Raw genomic sequence first — 17,520 nt, 5'->3', positions numbered from 1 at the left:
TCCTGGTGCTTGCTTCTTCCTCCCCACTATCACCATAGCCTTATCCATAGGAGATGAGCTGATCTTTTGGGTTATCTGTCCAATAATGCAGATTATTGCAGAATTCAGATCAAATTAGGGCCCAAACTGGTGACTAACTTTATGCAAAGCCTCTAAGATGGCAGCACAAACACTACAGTAAAGTAACTCCTCCATCACTTCTGGATCTGAAGACTACATTACTATAAACATTCTGATCAGATGGCTAAACTGAAACAATAAAAATGCAATAAATTTAGCAAATCAATCAACACCAGCAGCTTTGCAGTTTAACAGCTTTCCAACTGCTCCTGTAGCACACACACCACCCTCTCCTCCGGTCCCGGCAACGTCTTTAGCAGGGAAGACATGATTACATGAAGGGGTCAGGTGTGTGAGTCAGCCTCCCCTGACACCACTACCCTCTCCTGCAGCTCAGCCACAAACCACAGCCACGTTTGAAGAGAAAAAGAATGCAGTTGATGGCTTTGCATTGGATTTTTCACTTTTTTTTACAACACTTTGTGGTCATTTCTAGCTCCATTTAGTATCCCTCAAAACTCCCCCCAAAAATGCCGAAGCATCACAGATACTAGTCTGTAACATCTGGAGAAATTACTTTCTTTAAAACACTTGTCTTGTGATATCTTGTGTAATGTTTACATATGTCCGCTAGGGGGAGCGCGTTGGCCACAGTTGGACAATTTAAATTGCAGTAAGGTATTTTTTTTCTTGTGTAATCACGTTTTATTTTTATACCTCAGTGTTAATCCAGTCTTTGCATGTATTCCCTGGAAGATGCATTTGACTTTAATTGAGTCAGTATTTATAATTCATTTTTTTTAAAAGATCGTAAATACTGCATTGGTAATATGATGTATATATTAGGGGCGATCGTGGCTCAAGAGTTGGGAGTTCGCCTTGTAATCGGAAGGTTGCTGGAGCCCCGGCTTGGACAGTCTCGGTCGTTGTGTCCTTGGGCAAGACACTTCACCCGTTGCCTACTGGTGGTGGTCAGAGGGCCCGGTGGCGCCAAAAAAAAAAAAAAACTCCTGGTCCTCTATGTTTTACTAAATAATTACTTTAAATACTTTTAGCAGAAAAGTTTTTGGAAAGTGTAGGAGACAAAAATAACATCATGGAAGAGACAGAAAGTGAGTGAAAAAACATCCTAAATGCATTTCCAATTTATTTACAGCTACAAATGACATTTCTTTTACCAATTATTGGCTTTTTTAATGTCACAATCCCAACCCTACTCCTTTATCCGGGCTTGGACCGGCAAAAGTGACCCGAAATAGGCACTCTGGTTACTTTGTGTGTGTGTGTGTGTTTTTATAAGTAGTAGTTGTGATCCACAAAACAACATAACAGTAAAAGAAGAACTGACTGCGTTACAGTCAGTGCGGGAGCAGCGGCTTCGCTCATGCGCGATTCATTTACAGTTTGGACGCATAGGTGTGCACATCTCCTGCCCTGATAGCAGCTGGGGGAGGACTATCCTCCGCCCAGGGGCGTCTGAAAACTCGCTAAACATAGAGACAAAGTCGCTAAGTTGCCAACACTGCCTGCTTCAAGGCTTGTCACGTGATTAACCGTGAACATGGCTTCCATCCCTTGAAAAAACGTTATGTTGCCGGTAAACCTATGTAAAACATTGGAAGAGTCATTATTGCTGCTCAACACTTTGGCTCCTCACAAATTTGGTTTCTTCTGATTCTGGCCAGGGTCTTATTACTAGCCCAAGTAGTTATTGTGTTGTAATTCACTTTTAGATCTTAGTTGATCTATAGTTTGTTACATATGCGTCATATTAAATAGGATCGCTTCCCTTTCCTGTGAATTTCCTGTGTCCTGGAGATCATTCCCAAGAGCCCTTTCAACGTGGGCGTGGCACCCACACTGGACCTCAGCAAGGTCAAAGTGGCAGGTGTGGGAGACAGTATGTACCTCAGTGATTGTTTTTGTAAACTATTGTCGGATTATAATATTATTTTATGCCATGTTAGACCCCTAATTAAAGATTGTGAATTATTATGTAGTTTTAGTTTGCATTATTCTCCTGAATTAGAAGAAGGTGATAACTATTACATTTGGTAAACTGATTTGCCTTACATTAGACTGTTGATTTATTGTGAATGAATGATATTGTTTTATGATGCATTATACTGTGAGTTATAAGAAATACTGTTCACAGAAAGTCATCGCCTTATTTGTCTGGTTAGAAGAGAACAGAGCATACTGCCCCATCTCAGCAGGAGCAGATAAACAGGGAGCCAAGGTCGTAGCTTAGGCGCAGTGGGAGAGAAAGAATGTGAATGTTTAGGCTTTTATGATTAGGTGGGGGCCACTAGAGGCTATAAGAGTTTGATCAAGGCTCCACCATTTTGAGATCTGATGCTGTCTGCTGTATGGTGTCCATCTCCCACGCGTGTGTTCATTAAATCATCGTTTGACTCAACCCGGCCGGACCAGTGTGGTTATTTTGGTTTTCCTCTTGTATCCATCCCCAATATTTGAATCCGTAACACTATAAAAACACTATTTTAGTATCCTGCTGGTCATAATAAAGAGGGAAAAAAAACATGAGCTTCTGCATATTTTGGAAGAGTTTTGAGGAATAATAAATGGAGCTAGAAATGACCAAAAACTGCCTCCTTTAAAGACTTAGTGTTGTAAAAAAAAAAAAAAAAAAAAAAAAGTGAAAAATCAAATGCAAAGCCATCAACTGCATTAAAGTGTTCCCACCAGGTCTGTAAGTTGTGTTAAAAGAGCACCTTTGGCAATAAATGTAAATTTTCTGTTTTTTCAAATAAATGAACCACACATATTAAAGATTTGGATTTGGTACCTGGAAGAAATCCATATACAGCAATGCCTGTTCCACATTTCACAAAAATCTACAGCAATAATGACAAAAGGCATCAAACATTTAAAGTATTTATTGAGCAAAATAACAAACCAATAAAAAAAAATATTACTTGGAATATTTGATGGAGGAAATCAGATTTGGCTTGAATTTCAGCTCATATGTCCACAAATGCAATGTGTTGGAAATCAAAGTGTTACCTCATATGAAGGGTTGGAGTTTGTCCTGAATGCCTTGTGAGGCAGAGGCACTTTAGACGGAGGCTCAAGATAGCAGCACGTGGCAATAACATGGGCGTATCAGCCGCATCGCCACTTGGGAAGGTCCAGTGTTTGTGTGCTGGACTGGTGTTTGCACAGAGACAGATCTACATTTTATTCCAAATCACATCTTTATTGGTTCTCATCAAGAAATCGGTCACTCAAAGTTCCTCTCAAAGAAAGGAAAATCTGAAACTCTACATTTAGCCAACAAAAACCTCGACATTCATTAAAAAGTTTAGAAATCAGTACGTGTGACTGAATAACAGAAATGTAGGAAACCATATTTGATGAAGCAGCTTTCAGGTCCACGATTGCCAAGGTCATCAGAGATTTCAGTTCATTAATACTTTAGCTTGGTTTGGTTTTTTTCTTACAGTATTTGGCCATATTTTATCTAAGCATTGAAGCCTTTAAACCCACCCTTCCTCTTTTATGCAATAAATAAAAATATCATACTCAGCTGATACTCCTTAAAGTCAGATTGGTGAAAGTGTAAAAACTAAGGGAGAATTTTGGTGCCTAAAAGGCCTTAAACAACATTTGCCTTGTTGGTGAAGCAATAAAGTAAAATGTGTTTTTTCTCCGAGGAGATTGACAAGGAGGGGTGAAGTGAAAGCACTCTGAGCCACAGCTGCTTTCAATTGTAAACAGCAAACTGATGTGGAAAAGGTTTAGCTAAAGAATAATCCGATTTCAGGTCACAAATGCAATAAAACAAACAAAAAACTACCAATAAACCGCAAATATTCATCTTTCTAGTTCTTCATTTATTTCCTCTCTCTCAGGCTTTCGAGCTGTCAGAGTACGTGGGGAGCTTCAGTCCTCCCACTGAGTCGGGGCGCTCACACGAAGATCAGAAATGCTTCAGCTGAAATGAGAAAAGCTTCTTGTTCTGAGCACAGCTTTGTCCTCTAGTCGCCCACTCTCAGAGCGGGGCGAGCTGCTGTGATTGGCTCTCATCTTTCCACTGCCCTCCTGCGGGACACCTGAGAGTGGATATGATTGGCTGGGGGTGACTGCATGGGGGGAGGCTCCCGGGGTCAGGACTGTATTGTTCCCTTTAGGTACCACATCCCTGCGTGGCTGCTGCAGCACTCCTGAAAACCAGACAACAGGTTAGATCAGTGGACAACATCTGGTTGAAAGGCAGACGTTGAGACTCAGAACTGGGCTCACATTAAGCAGCCGGTCGATGTCGGCTTTAGACACGTCTCCAAGCTCCTGAGCCAGTCTGGCCTGGATTATGTTCCTCCTGACCCGGTAGTTCTTAGTGAACACATCATAGAGCAGCCGGCGGTGCTGCAGGGAGAACAAAACCACACAGAAGTATGAATTCAACTCTGCAGACTGCAGCTGAAACACCTGAAGTGAGCAGACTACCAACATATAACAAGGTTGTAAATACATCAGAGGGTTGCTTGGGTGCACTGGTGGTATAAAAGACGTACAGAGCTTCTGGGTCTAAAGTGTGAAACTGCACAGAAGTGCCTTAAACCTTCATTTAAATGGGCACTGACTTCCAATCCTATACAAGTTTCAAGGAAAACACCCCTCTGCCCCATGTAATCATGTTTTTAGTTTAATGGGCTCAGTCACCCATCTGAGGTCATCTTGCATAAAAGAAAAATATGGTTCACTTTGAGAAATTTTGGTCATACTATGTCTCAGAGAGGAGGCTTATCCTTGGGATTAGCTAATCACTTGTGACTGACAAGACGTGAGCCAATGAGACCGTGAGCCAAGATGGGGATGGCAGAAAACAAACAAACAAGATACTCAGTGGCCAAAATGCTAAAACTGATCCCCCAAAACAGGATTTTACAAACCAATGGGTGACACAGTGGCTTCACCCATCTTTTATATACAGTTTGTAGTTAAATCTTAATATCACTAAATCAGCACATTAGGAAATATGGATAAATTGCAAGACTGGATCAGTAGCAGCTTGTTTTTGTAACTCCTGGCAAAAGAAATGCTTTCACATGTAACAACATAAAAGCACAACTTGTTTGATGTAATCGGCTTGTTTTATTTCTCCTTGTTTCCAAATGCTGTGCTGAGCTAACTAAGTAGTGGCTGTATTATATTTATTGGTCCCTTTTTAATTCTGCACTAGCGTTTTAAATAAATTAGCAACGCCACACACTGATTGACCAAAGCAAGTCTATGTCAGAAATTGAAGAAAACACTTCACAGAACTGCATCTTACTTTAGTAAAACATCACTGATTCATTAATAATAATAATAATAATAATAGATTATTTTTTAAATTCTTGTGAAGTTCAGTGATTGCTGTGAGTGTTTACCTTGTCGAAGTCCTCTCCAGTCTCCCACAAGCCAAACACCTTTTGTTCATCTGGGGCTGCTTTGGTCTGAGCAGGAAACTGAAGTTAGAGGGAAACAGAAATGTTAGGCAGGAGGATTTGATCCTTAAACCTGCTCTTAGCTCAACTGCCTGCTCAGACTGAGTCTTCTGAGATTATCTGGACTGTGTGGAGTGCTACACTCTGTAGCTGAAAAATGAAACAACAGTTCCTCTAATGATCATCTGAGTCTGGCTTCACAAACTAGCAAAACACAAATACAGAAGCTTCAAAGTGCAAACTGCAGAGACCAGCGGGTGGCTGTGTCCATCTTTGTGTACAGTCTATGTTTTAGCCATGCATCTAGATCTGAGTATCGTGTTATGAAACAGTGTTGTTTTTATCATCATTTTGGTTTGAACTTTGAAAATTCTCACATTCGCTTTGACATATTTAAACAAACTAATTTGAATATGATGAATATGTAGCCAAAGGGGCAACACTTCTTTTATGAGAAGTTTCCTGGTTTCTTTGCAGAGTACTAACGAATCATGTTGGATCAGGCTTTGGTTGTATGCAAGTGAGAACTTTGTGTGGAGGGCAAAGGAAGAGCTGCAATTGCCGAATAGCATCATAAAACCATCTGCTACTAACTGCTCTAACTACTCTTTTTTTCTTATTCTTATCTGCATTTTTAAACAAACAAAGTCTTGGCCCAGATTACTCATAAACTACTCTTGCTGCTCATAAACCCCTGAAAATGCTGTCATCACCCTCAGAGTCTAAGTCTAGATTCTCTGCCGGTCAATAATAGGTGAGACGAGATGAGTTCAACTGTAGCTAGACACTGGTTTACAGATTGTTGCAGCTTTAAACAAAGTCTCTAGTTAATAGCCAAATGTCCCATTAAAACCATTTTAGCAGCATGGTTCAGTCACATGTTGTTTGCTGAGTTTATATAAACTCTTCTCTCTGCGGTGCTGATGTTCCTCACAGATTGATCATATGTTGAAAGACTAAATTCAGTGGTCGGGCTCAAGTCAGGCCAAAGGCCCTTTGCAGCATGTTCTCCTACTCGCTCGCTCCGCTGTCCTGTCTCCTCTTCACTGCACTAACTACTAAAGACCCAAACACGTAAAAAATAGTAATTGACTATGTGCACGTTAGCATATGCTACTTCCGGTCCGGAAACTCCTGTGGGGAGTTTTGTTTCCGGTGTCCTATTCGCGCCCTGTTTACGGTCCAAAACAAGTTAAGCAAATAAATAAATAAAGCGGCGATTTACATTTCTATAGATGTCTCGGGCATTTACCCAATATATCTGTAAATGATGTTCATCGACTTGTCGATATTTTTCCCCCACGCCTCAGGGGAAAAGAGAAAATGGATTCAAATGTTATATTTCTCAGCTGTCCCTCGTTTATCGCGGGTGTTATGTTCTAAAAATAACCAGTGATAGGTGAAATCAAGTAGCCAATTTTATTTTTTGACGGTGCAAAACGTTTCGTGTACATCGTGGACATACAGTACTGCACTTCAGAGTCACACTGCTAGCAATCAATGCAGAGATTCTGTACTGTACAGGAGAGACGGAGGAGATCGTCTACAGCGATCAGGACGCAGGACGCAATGTGGCGTAAAAAAATAAGCCTGCAAACTTGCACTAAAAAATCTGCGAAACAGCGAGGTGAAAGGTGAACCGCGTTATAGCGAGGGACCGCTGTAATTTTGAAGGTAAGTCACAACATACCCTTCGTAAATACTAATGTATAGAAACCGTTACCAGCAATCATTAATTTTTTGTGTGGCTTTTTTTCACGGTTTGTTAACATGCTGTGTACTGTGTACTTGACTAGCTGATATCGACATAACGGGGAAAACATCTGGTTTGACTATTGTTCACCTGTAGTTTGAATGCTGAACATTTGCCTGTTTAAATCATAAGACCAGTCACTATACAGAGATGTGCTTCTGAATGTGGACGATGTGTCTTCTGCTGCAGTGATGCAGTTCTGCTTGTGTTTAGTGATGTAAACAACTGATCGATCTAAACTCTTTAAACGTCAAAATTGATCATTAGATTTTTATGACACAACAGTGCTGAGTGTTCCCACCTTCTCCTCTTTGTAACTTAACGCGATCGTTCCGTTTTCGAGTTTTGGACATCAATTTTGGAGTATATCTTCGCAGTAGCGATTGACCGCAAAGTAAAGCTACCGGAAATGTACAACCCCACATCCGGTCTCAAACCAGGAAGTTAGAATTTTCTCGTGCACAGGGTCAATAAAGAAAAAAAACCTCTTTATAGTAGCTCAAAAACAAAAAAGAGGGAGGCGCTATCTAGTGGCACTATTCTGCAATTGCACTTTGCAAGATAACTGCCTCTCTTATATATCATGTGGCCTGAGAATGCCTCGGGATCCTCTAGGAGGAGCTGAGAAGCACTGATGGGGAGAAGGATGTGTGGGATATTCTGCTTAGTCTGCCTCCAGCACAACCAAACTGTGTTTAAGAGGAAGATGATGGTTAGAAGTTATTACGTAGATGTTTAGATAAGATGTCCACTAAACCAGATGTTCGGATTAGCCATTTCTACTCTTGCACAGCAACAGCCAAAACATTTTTGTGCATTTCATTCCAATATACAACATACAAAAAAGACTCACAGGCACCATTATCTGTTTGCACTGTTGGCTGAGCAGTATGGCGTCCTGTAGCATGTGATCTGAGATGGAGTGGAAGACGCTCCGGCCGACCGGTATGGACGCCACGTGGAGGTTAAACAGCCTCTTCAGCTCATTCAACGTGATCACAAAATGCTTCCGGAAAGTCTTTATCACAAAGTCCTGCAGCTCTGGGGACGCCGTGTTGGCGGGACTCCCTCCGTTGGTGTGATCAAAGTCGGGAGAGGTGGCACTGGGGTAACCATTGAGAGAACCGTTGGGGATTGAGGAGGAGCAGGATGTGTCCATTGGCTCATCTTCCCTGTTGCTGACAGGCTCCTGTTTGATGTGGATGCTGCTTCCTGCGCGTCTGTCCTCCAGGTCCTTCTGCAGAGTCGACTGGTTTTCTTGCGCTCGCTCCTGAGCCATCTTCAGACGCTGTTCCCCGCTGATGTGGACATCTAGAAAACACCGCATAGATCACTTGAATAAGCTCAGCAGAGTATACCGATATCATTTGAGGGGTGTTTGACAAAATGTAACTCAGTACAAACCAGGCTGAGCGAACTTCTTTGGCACAAAGTCTTCTTTAGAGAAATTAAACACCTTTTCCAGCCTTCAGGAAAATAAACAAGCCAGATTATTCCACTGCAGCAAAAACATTTAATAGTGCTAAACTGCTGATGTGCTGCCCTTTCAACGTGTTGCTTACTTGCTCTGGATGCCAAGCCACAGCATGTTCTGCCTGTGGGCAACATCTGGGTGTTTCTTAATAAAGTCTACATCAGTAGGCAACAGGAACTCCCAGCCCCGGTTTGCCCGAGGAGCCGCCACATGTTCCAGGAACTCTTTCACATCTTCTGGGGGAAGCTGAAGGAAGAAGGAGGAAGGTGTTAGTTCTCTTTACCTGAATGTACCGAACAACTTCAGCTTCCAGGTCACAAATGCAAAAGAGGGCAATACACTGGGGGACATTAAAGACCCAAAAACAGCATCCTTCCACATCCTGATTGTCGAGGATGCAACACAACTTAAAGGACTAATTCAAAGTTCAATGAACCACTAATTAAAAATAAATAAATAAAAAACGCACCCTAAGCAATTAACTTTGCACAGCTACTTCTCCTGAGCCATTTCGGTTACTAACAAACAGAAACATTCAATCAAGCATCTCATTTTGGTCTCGTCCTTACTTTGATGATTGATGCAATCTCCTTTCTCATCACAGAGCGCTCCAGAGTGAACCTCCACATCTACGAAATGAAAAGATGACTTAAACTGTGCCTGTCAAGCATTATGCTGTAGCTTCATTAAAGGAGGAACAACTGAGAGAAGCTCACCACAAAGTCTCTGCCACGACAGAGCACCTCAGCAGGAACACCACTGTGAGCACTGAAGGTGTTTTTGGGATACAGAACATCACTGTGAAGGAAAAATTAAAACCCACATCAGTCATTTCCCACTCAATATAAAAACATGGAATTAGACAAGACCTGCTTGACCTGTGGTTCCTGAACGTTTCAGTTAGATAAAAGATTCCTGGTCTTACCTCTTGACAACCCAGTTCCCCTGAACCAGCAGCGCCACCTGTTGGATGCAGCGCAGCACTGAGGTCGAGTCTGTGCCAGACGCGAGCAGGCCCATCAAATTAGCAAATGGCATTACCTTCACTGGAGAGGGGAGACAGTGAAATGAATGGTATGATGATGATGTCGCTGTTTATGCTTTAGTGCCCCCACGTGGTACAAAGAAAAACTGCACAGGAAATGTTGACTGCCATGGATGTTTGCATGTGTGTTAAAAAATAATAATAACAATACATTGTAAAATAAATAAATAAAAAAAATAAAAAGCTGTTCTTTATCATGTTATCCTACCATTCTTCATCAGAGTCTTGACTTGCTCTCCGAGTGGCAGAGTGCGGAGCTGGGCCATAGAGAGCACATTACTGGGACCCACAGGCTTCACCCTGACACACAGAGAGGAAAGCAAGTAAATGATACGATTCACAGACTGTCACTGAGTTGACATGCAGATGTACGTGCCAGAAGAGAGGGGCACACTTACACTTTCTCCTCTGCAAGAGGCGGCATCAGCATCGCCAGATACTCCCTGAGAAAATGAGAGAGGAGTGAGAGAGGAGAACAGAACAGCAGCAGAACTAAAACTGCATCAACATACAGCTCATCAGTGCCTAAAAAATAAACTACACATCCAATTTAATTCAGATAATAAAAAAGCACAAGTATCAAGAAGTTATTTATTTGTACTCACTTTGGAGTTTTGACCAGTTCAGAGTTCTCCGAGGCATCCCCTGACTGACAGAACAGGTACTGCCTTTCATGCTCCGAGCGCCCGTCCTGAATTCGATGTTGCAAACACAAACTGCTTCATGATGATGCATAACCAGCACAAATCTCATAACGTCAGCGCTCATGAAAGGAGGCAAATTCATTCTTAATGGTGAGTACTCCCTCTACCTTGACTCCGTGATAGGTCAGGTGAACCCAGGGCTCCTCCGCCTGCTTCTTCTGAAGGAACTCGTATGACTGGATCCTTCTCTGTCGGGCCTGCTCCGACTCGGGACGAGCAAACCTCACCTGGAGCACGAGCAGGAGAACTTAAATCAGTGTAATTATGATAATTCATTCACTCTCACATTCACACACTGGTGGAGGCAAGTTACAGTTGTAGCCACAGCTGCCCTGGGGCAGACTGACAGAAGTGAGGCTGCCATATTGCGCCCCTCTGACCAACACCAGCAGGCGGTAGGGTAAAGTGTCTTGCCCAAGGACACAACAACCAGGACAGGGATCGAACTGGCAACCTTCCGGTTACAGATACGCTTCCCAACCCCCTGAGCCACGGTCGCCTGAGCTTGATCATAAGTGTTTGTGTCTAAGCATTTACCGTAATAGCCTTGGCTTCCTCCTCAGCTTCATCCTGGGAGGAGTCTCCACCTGTACACACAAGACTCTGGTCAAATAACTGTAATCATACCTGCTCCTACCATGATGTTTGAAGAAACATCTAAAAATAAACATATAACATACTTTAAAGCAGGGATGAGGAATTAATTTCTCCAAGGGGCAAATATTAAAAAACTGGGACTGTTGTGGAGGTCCACACAAATAAACCCTCCACAACAGTCCCAGTTTCTTATAACTGCCCCTTTGAAAAATGTAAAGAAGAGGTACAAACTCATTTTAGAACATCTTAACTTCAGTAAGGATGACATTTGGCAGCCTCCCTTGTACCCTAATAGAAAAGTTTAAAACCTCTCTGAAGAGTTTCTGGGGTTTTCCCCAAGGCTAGCTGCATAGGCAGAAACTATCCTCACTAACATCTGATGCACACACACAGTCATTTTGTTCTGTAAGCAGGCATGGAATACGACAAAAACCACTCAGTTCAGGAAAGATCAAGGTTTTCTAGGAGTAAACAATTAAGGTTTTCAAACAAAAGATAAACTGTGTATACTAAATAATCCTTCTCAGAATTTAATCTGGAAAACAGGAAAAGCAGGCACACCTTCATTGGCCGCCTCCCTCTCTCTGGTTTTGTTGTCGGCCTTGTCCAGGTAAGAGAAGCTGGGCCTCATCTGAAGAATTCCAGTCAAAGGTGTGACGTGAAGCTCACCTGTTAACGCCATCAATAAAACAACCAGATCATAAATCCTACTCTGATTGGAGTGGACTCATCATAATATGTGTGGTTCAATGGCTGATTGTTTTTATCTTTTGGTGCGAGGTCACAAAGCCAAAACACAAACATGGTGCCACAATGTACTACACGGGCTGCTGAACCCGTTAATCAGGTCAGACCTTTGCGAAACACAGCAGCTGCGTATCTGGAGGTGTTGGTGGTGGCCTGGATGGAGGAGAAGGTCTGCTTGTCCATCATTTTACTAGAAAGGGGGAAAAAACTGAACAGTCAGACCAGAAGCAGGACCTGAATCAAAGAAGAATGTATAAATAAAAGAACATACGCAGAGTAGGTGTTGGTTTCGTCATAACCCGTGCCGTCCACATTTAGGGCAATTTGCTCTCCTTTACTGCGACAGTAGTTTGGACTCACTGTGTCCATGGATATTTCCAGCTCCACCTGTATAAGGAGCCATACATAAATGATACAAACACCCGATTTAATGACTTTCAACATTTCTGAAAATTTGTAATACAAAAAATCTTATCTTATAATTTAACCTGATGTAACCAATTAACTTGAGAAATTGGTGATATCCAATACTTTAACATTTTCTTCAATTCACACATCTCCCCTGAAACTGAAACACATTTTCAACAAAATACATCAACATCAGGTTTCTGGTTACCCTTTGCTGCTTGGGTTTGATCTTAGCCGCCAAGTGGGTGACATCATCATAGGTCATGGTGGCTGGTCGCACAGGGTACTGCATCAGGGGAAAGCGGTGAACTCAATTAGTGACTCTTAGAACATTAAACATCAATCACACCCCAGACGGTCCAGATAAGTTAGAGAAACTGCTCACATGTGGGCTCGTGAGGTCGTGCTCATCAGTGCACGGCTACTACAAAGGGAAAAGCTCACCTGGAAAAGATACAGCTTATCTGCCAGGCTTTTGGCGAGGTACACGTCGATCTAGAAAAAACACAAACATAGATCAAAGTCAAACAGGCTGACGTCAGGAGCCAACAGCCAAACCAGACTTTCCTCCAAAGTTCCCGAACTCAGGGTCATAGCAGGGTGAGAGGTTGGGTACACCCTGGACAGGTCGCCAGTCTGTCGCAGGGCTAACACAAAGAGACAGACAAGTAGGGGTGCAGCATTTGAATATTTAAGTAATTCAGTTTGCATTGATCCAAAGTGTTTGTGCTGACTTTATGATGATGTAGATGTTAATAATTTATGTTAATTATAATTCAGTGTCCAACCAAAGTTTTCCTGGCCATTGTATGTTATAAAAAAGCTTTGATTTTTATATCTTAAATACTCATAAAATTTAATTAATGCAATCTTTTTCAAGGCTCGCAAAGTTTCAAAATCTCTGGTAGCCCTTCTGCAGGCACTCTTCAGTTTTTGGTAGCCCAAAATAAATTTAAGTAGCCCGAATAAAAAAAAGAGCAATTTTTTATGTTTTGTTTCCCATTTTGTTTCCTTTACAATATTATACATTAAAGTATAATATTGTAACGGAAACAAAAATTAATTTAAAAAAAATTGTTAAAATACAAATCACAACAACTGTATAAAAATTACATTCATCAACTCAAATACTTGGTTCTAAGTGAACAGAAATTTCTATGAACTTGTAAGAACTGTGTAGAACATGAATCAGTCTGTGTCAGATCCCGAATCTGACATTTCCACTGAAGTCACGGGTAAGAGGCAAGTGGAACCAAGATCTAGGCCATTTGCTTTTTGAAGTTTGCAAAGACTGCTAAATTTTGCCAATGGTAGTTCACTCTTTGCAACATAGTACGCTGCTCTACACAGATTTTTCAGGTTTATTTTTAGTATGTTTTTTGCAATTGCTGTTTGTTCTGGGAAAGATACTGCAGACTGGGCAATAATGCATTTCTTGCATTTCTCATGGGTTCTGACGGGGTCTTTCTTAAAATTACTGGTCCCAGTAACAAAGGCGCCTGTCGACTCAGAAATCGAATGAAACTCACAACACACCTGGCAGAACATCATGTTATTTAGCTCGTCATATTCCAGCCACAGAAATTCTTTTGTCCATGAAACCAAAAAAGCTGCGCTTTCTTTTTGCCTCATAGTCTGATTTGTCATAACTTTTCCGTTTTGTGGTAGGCTTTTCTTTGGCTGCCCCTTCTTCACCCTGACCTGTCTTATTTGGCTGAGCAGAACTAAAATACCAGCGTAAATCCTGCTGCTTTTACATACGTACTTACATAACGGTCAGCAATTCTCTGCGCGATCAACCTCTCACATGTTTAAGCTTGCTGCGAGAGATTTCACTTGTCATGTTTGAATAGTAAGCTAATGAGTGATAAGACGATGTCAGAGGAATTGGTGCGCAATTAATCGTCACTCACCAATCAGTGCTGCCGCTCTCTACACACCGTTCGCGCGATCGCAAAGTAAAGTGAAAGCAAAAAACAAGCGCAAATTCAAACGCGATTTCAATATGTCACATATTGACAGTGGCTCATCGATGTCAATGACATAATTACTCAGCTACATTTTCGAAAGAATGCAAAAGCATTGACATATATTTTTCCGTCCTATGATAGCCCGACGGGCAGGGCTGAGATAGATTTTGGTAGCCCGACTGGAAAAATCGCTAGCCCCGGGACGTCGGGCTAGCAATTTTGCGAGCCCTGTTTTTTCTTTGATTCTAAAAGTTTTGTTAGGATAGCCTTTAAATAAATATGGCTTAGGGCCCCATGCCCTCTTTAGATTCACCTCTGCGTGCTGCAGGTATCACTGCAATACCAAGTATTAAAGTTGTCTTCAGTAAGTTGCCTGATTTAAACATCATATCAGACTTAGTTAGCAGTTAATCCGCATAATTTAATGTAACGCCTGTAGCCTCTTTGTGGTGCGTTTATGTAGACAGAGACAGTGTGTCTTTGGGCTGTGGGTCGAGCACTCTGAGAGAACATGCAAAACCCACAGAAAGATACTAAATTCGAACCCATGACCTTCTTGCTGAGAGGCAGGAGTGACTCACAACTAACCACCGTGCCACCAAGTAAATAATAGATTATTAAAATAAGCAGTGTCTCCACTTAGTTCAAACAAACTTTTCCTGCTGAAAAATTAGCTGCCAGAAGTAGTCAAGCCACGATCACTAATCAGTTAATGAACTGTGTCCCTGTCAAGTTAAAAGGCACTGTAAAACCTTCAGCACCAATTACTAAAGTACATATTTAAAGTCATTAAATATGTATGCTGTACAATCATTCCACCCTGGAAAATGATCACTTCAAAGAAATAATTAAAAGCCAAAAATTGCCACGACAGTCATGCCAATGACGACTATATGCAAAATTCACACTACAACTATGAGTATAAACACTGATATTTGCTACCAGGTGATTTCATTACCTGTTAATACACCGAACAGAAACTATGCATGGGAAACACCTGGGAATTGTTTACTTCCCGTGAGGCTGTTCACACTGATAAATGCAGAACAGCAATAAAAGGTGCACAGGGCAGAAAAAATGCTGTATCATACTTGATTAGGTCAGTGAGACGTGTAATATCCTTTCACTTAACCCTTTAAACATACCTCCTCTATAATCGGGTCATCATCATCACCGCTGGCCATGTTGATGTGATCAGAGCAAGAAGGTGAGAGGGGAAAATCTTGGGGGAGAGGGGAAGGGGGTGCAACCTGGAAAAATAAAAGACAAACTGGGTCACAGGAGCTAAATGTCCGGCTGCACACTCCTGTTACTGTTATGGAGTGGCTACACCCAGGCAGGCAACAAAGGCACCAGATGACAGGAACTTAGTGATCCTGTACATCACAGTTACATCACAGTTCAGTCAGGAGGTGTCAGTATTGGTAATAGCCGATACTCTTCAATTAACTCAACAAGTAAACCATAAGATGCTAAAGTAGTCAACTTCCTATGGTAATTGTGCCGCCTGTCATGTGATGCTTTCACGGACACACAGGTAAAATCCACATGATGCAACACAGCAGTAAAAGACTCCTTCTCGTGGAAACATAACCCTATCAAACACTGTGTCAAGCTAATAAAAAAAAGTATGACGCCAATTTACTGGCTGCCTATATAGAATGTTTATGGTTAAGTTAGCTCCATTAGCAGCAAACCCTGCGAGCATTTATCACAGGCCCTACACAACACAGCGGGTGATTTTTTTTATTCCTATGTAAAAACAACACCAATATAAAGAAGATAGGATACACAGCACTAAGCTGAAGATGTCATTTTCCTGTAAACAAACGTACAAGCAACAATATTAGCTACCAAGTTGGTAGCTAGCAAATGTAGCCTAGCGTGAGCTAGCTTAGCATGGCGTGCTTAGTTAAAATAACAGATTCAATCAGCGGGCCTGATTTTAACTCTTCTTTATGTAAGAATAGCAGATTCCTCCCTCACCTGCACACTTCACCGTTCAGCTTTAGCTATCTCATCCGGGTGTAGCTAGCCCAGGAACGTGGTGCGGAGAGCTGCTGCTGAAGTGGAGTTTAACTCAAGACAGCTGTAGTCTGCTGCTGCTGTGATACCATGTTGACTCTGCTCCACACAGACACGTGGGGAGGAGCCCGCGCCCATAATGCACAGCGAGTCCGCTTGTGTCATTATTTTAGTACGCTCTTCATTCATAACCAAATACTCCTAGGTATTACTTGTGGACAATTTAAGTTTTCAGATAAAATTGTTTCGTGAATAGAACGGGAAAAACATATTCTGGCAGCGGTGGGATTCGAACCCACGCCCCCGAAGAGACTGGAGCCTTAATCCAGCGCCTTAGACCGCTCGGCCACGCTACCGTTGTGATACGAGACATTGAAACAGAGGCTAATAGCAAATATAAAGCCTCCCGACTATAAAGTTTGGGTTGTACCCGTTTTAAATGGACTTCAGACAAAAATTATGTAATATGAAATCCAAGGACATGCAAAATATACCCTGAAGTCTCATGGGCAATTAAAATTAATGTTTTTTATTATTGCACTTCTATTAAGCTCGTTTATTGAGACTGCAGCAGCAAATACAGGATAAACGTGTCCTCAATAGACAGATAGGAGTCGTTACAGACTTTAACTTCAAATCACGTCTGCAGCACAGAGTCAGCCTTCCTAATCAGCTTCGTAGTGTGAGTGGATCTGCTGTTAAGACAGATAGCTACAACAAAAAAGTGTACGTCGTACGTACGTCATCTGTTTGAAAACCTCATGTTTATTCTGAAAAAATTACTCTTGCCATCGTGGTCAATTAAGATATACTACAACTTAATATTTTTCTTAGTTGACCATCAAGATTTTTTTTCAAGGGATTTGCTTTGCCCATGTGGGCCACTGCATATTTCTTGTAAGCGGATTTTGGGGGCTTCTTTCTTTGTCGGACCCTCTCAGTTCATGATGTAAAACTTGCACTACAACAGTTTACAGTTCATCACAGGCTTGAAACGTCCTCTTATCTGAGGATAATAGTATGGGTCTTCTTCCAGAACTTGGCAAAGTGGTGACATATCTCTGAGCTCCGGGATCAGAGAAAACTGCAAAGAAAAACAAGACTAGTGAGCTGAAGCATTTACCTGTTTTCTTTTGTCCCATAACCAACCTGACTGCAAATTAACTTATTTTAGTTAATGGTGCAAAAAAACTAAGGTAAATTGTTTCTGTTATGACACTCACAATACACCCTCATTTTAGGTTACAAGAGTCCTTCCACTAGTTAGAAAAATCACAACAGGAT

The 17,520-nt window shown here is 41.7% G+C and overlaps 1 protein-coding gene, 1 long non-coding RNA gene and 1 other non-coding gene across 3 annotated transcripts; all 3 read right to left on the bottom strand.

Moving 5' to 3' along the window:
- Positions 1-2,259: 2,259 nt before the first annotated feature.
- polr3e (polymerase (RNA) III (DNA directed) polypeptide E) lies at positions 2,260-16,371 on the bottom strand. The gene is made up of 21 exons (XM_085170650.1): positions 16,198-16,371; positions 15,357-15,461; positions 12,686-12,736; positions 12,450-12,527; positions 12,105-12,220; positions 11,941-12,023; positions 11,648-11,755; positions 11,027-11,076; positions 10,597-10,716; positions 10,391-10,476; positions 10,184-10,228; positions 9,994-10,085; positions 9,666-9,786; positions 9,457-9,538; positions 9,310-9,369; positions 8,829-8,986; positions 8,671-8,732; positions 8,120-8,577; positions 5,457-5,534; positions 4,327-4,449; positions 2,260-4,247 (listed from the first exon to the last, which is right to left on the bottom strand). The coding sequence occupies exons 2-21, from the start codon at positions 15,393-15,395 to the stop codon at positions 4,191-4,193; spliced, it is 2,067 nt and encodes a 688-aa protein (XP_085026776.1). The 5' UTR covers positions 15,396-15,461; positions 16,198-16,371; the 3' UTR covers positions 2,260-4,190.
- Positions 13,870-15,349, bottom strand: LOC146512457 (uncharacterized). Its single transcript, XR_014875749.1, has 2 exons — positions 14,042-15,349; positions 13,870-13,991 (listed from the first exon to the last, which is right to left on the bottom strand). It is a non-coding gene; the product is annotated as an uncharacterized LOC146512457 (long non-coding RNA).
- Positions 16,372-16,510: 139 nt separating the features above from the next.
- Positions 16,511-16,592, bottom strand: trnal-aag (transfer RNA leucine (anticodon AAG)). The gene has a single exon. It is a non-coding gene; the product is annotated as a tRNA-Leu (tRNA).
- Positions 16,593-17,520: the final 928 nt, after the last annotated feature.

Source organism: Neolamprologus multifasciatus, chromosome 8 (assembly GCF_963576455.1).
Source record: "Neolamprologus multifasciatus chromosome 8, fNeoMul1.2, whole genome shotgun sequence".
Classification (NCBI taxonomy): Eukaryota; Metazoa; Chordata; class Actinopteri; order Cichliformes; family Cichlidae; genus Neolamprologus; species Neolamprologus multifasciatus.
This window is presented reverse-complemented; position numbering and strand designations above follow the sequence as displayed.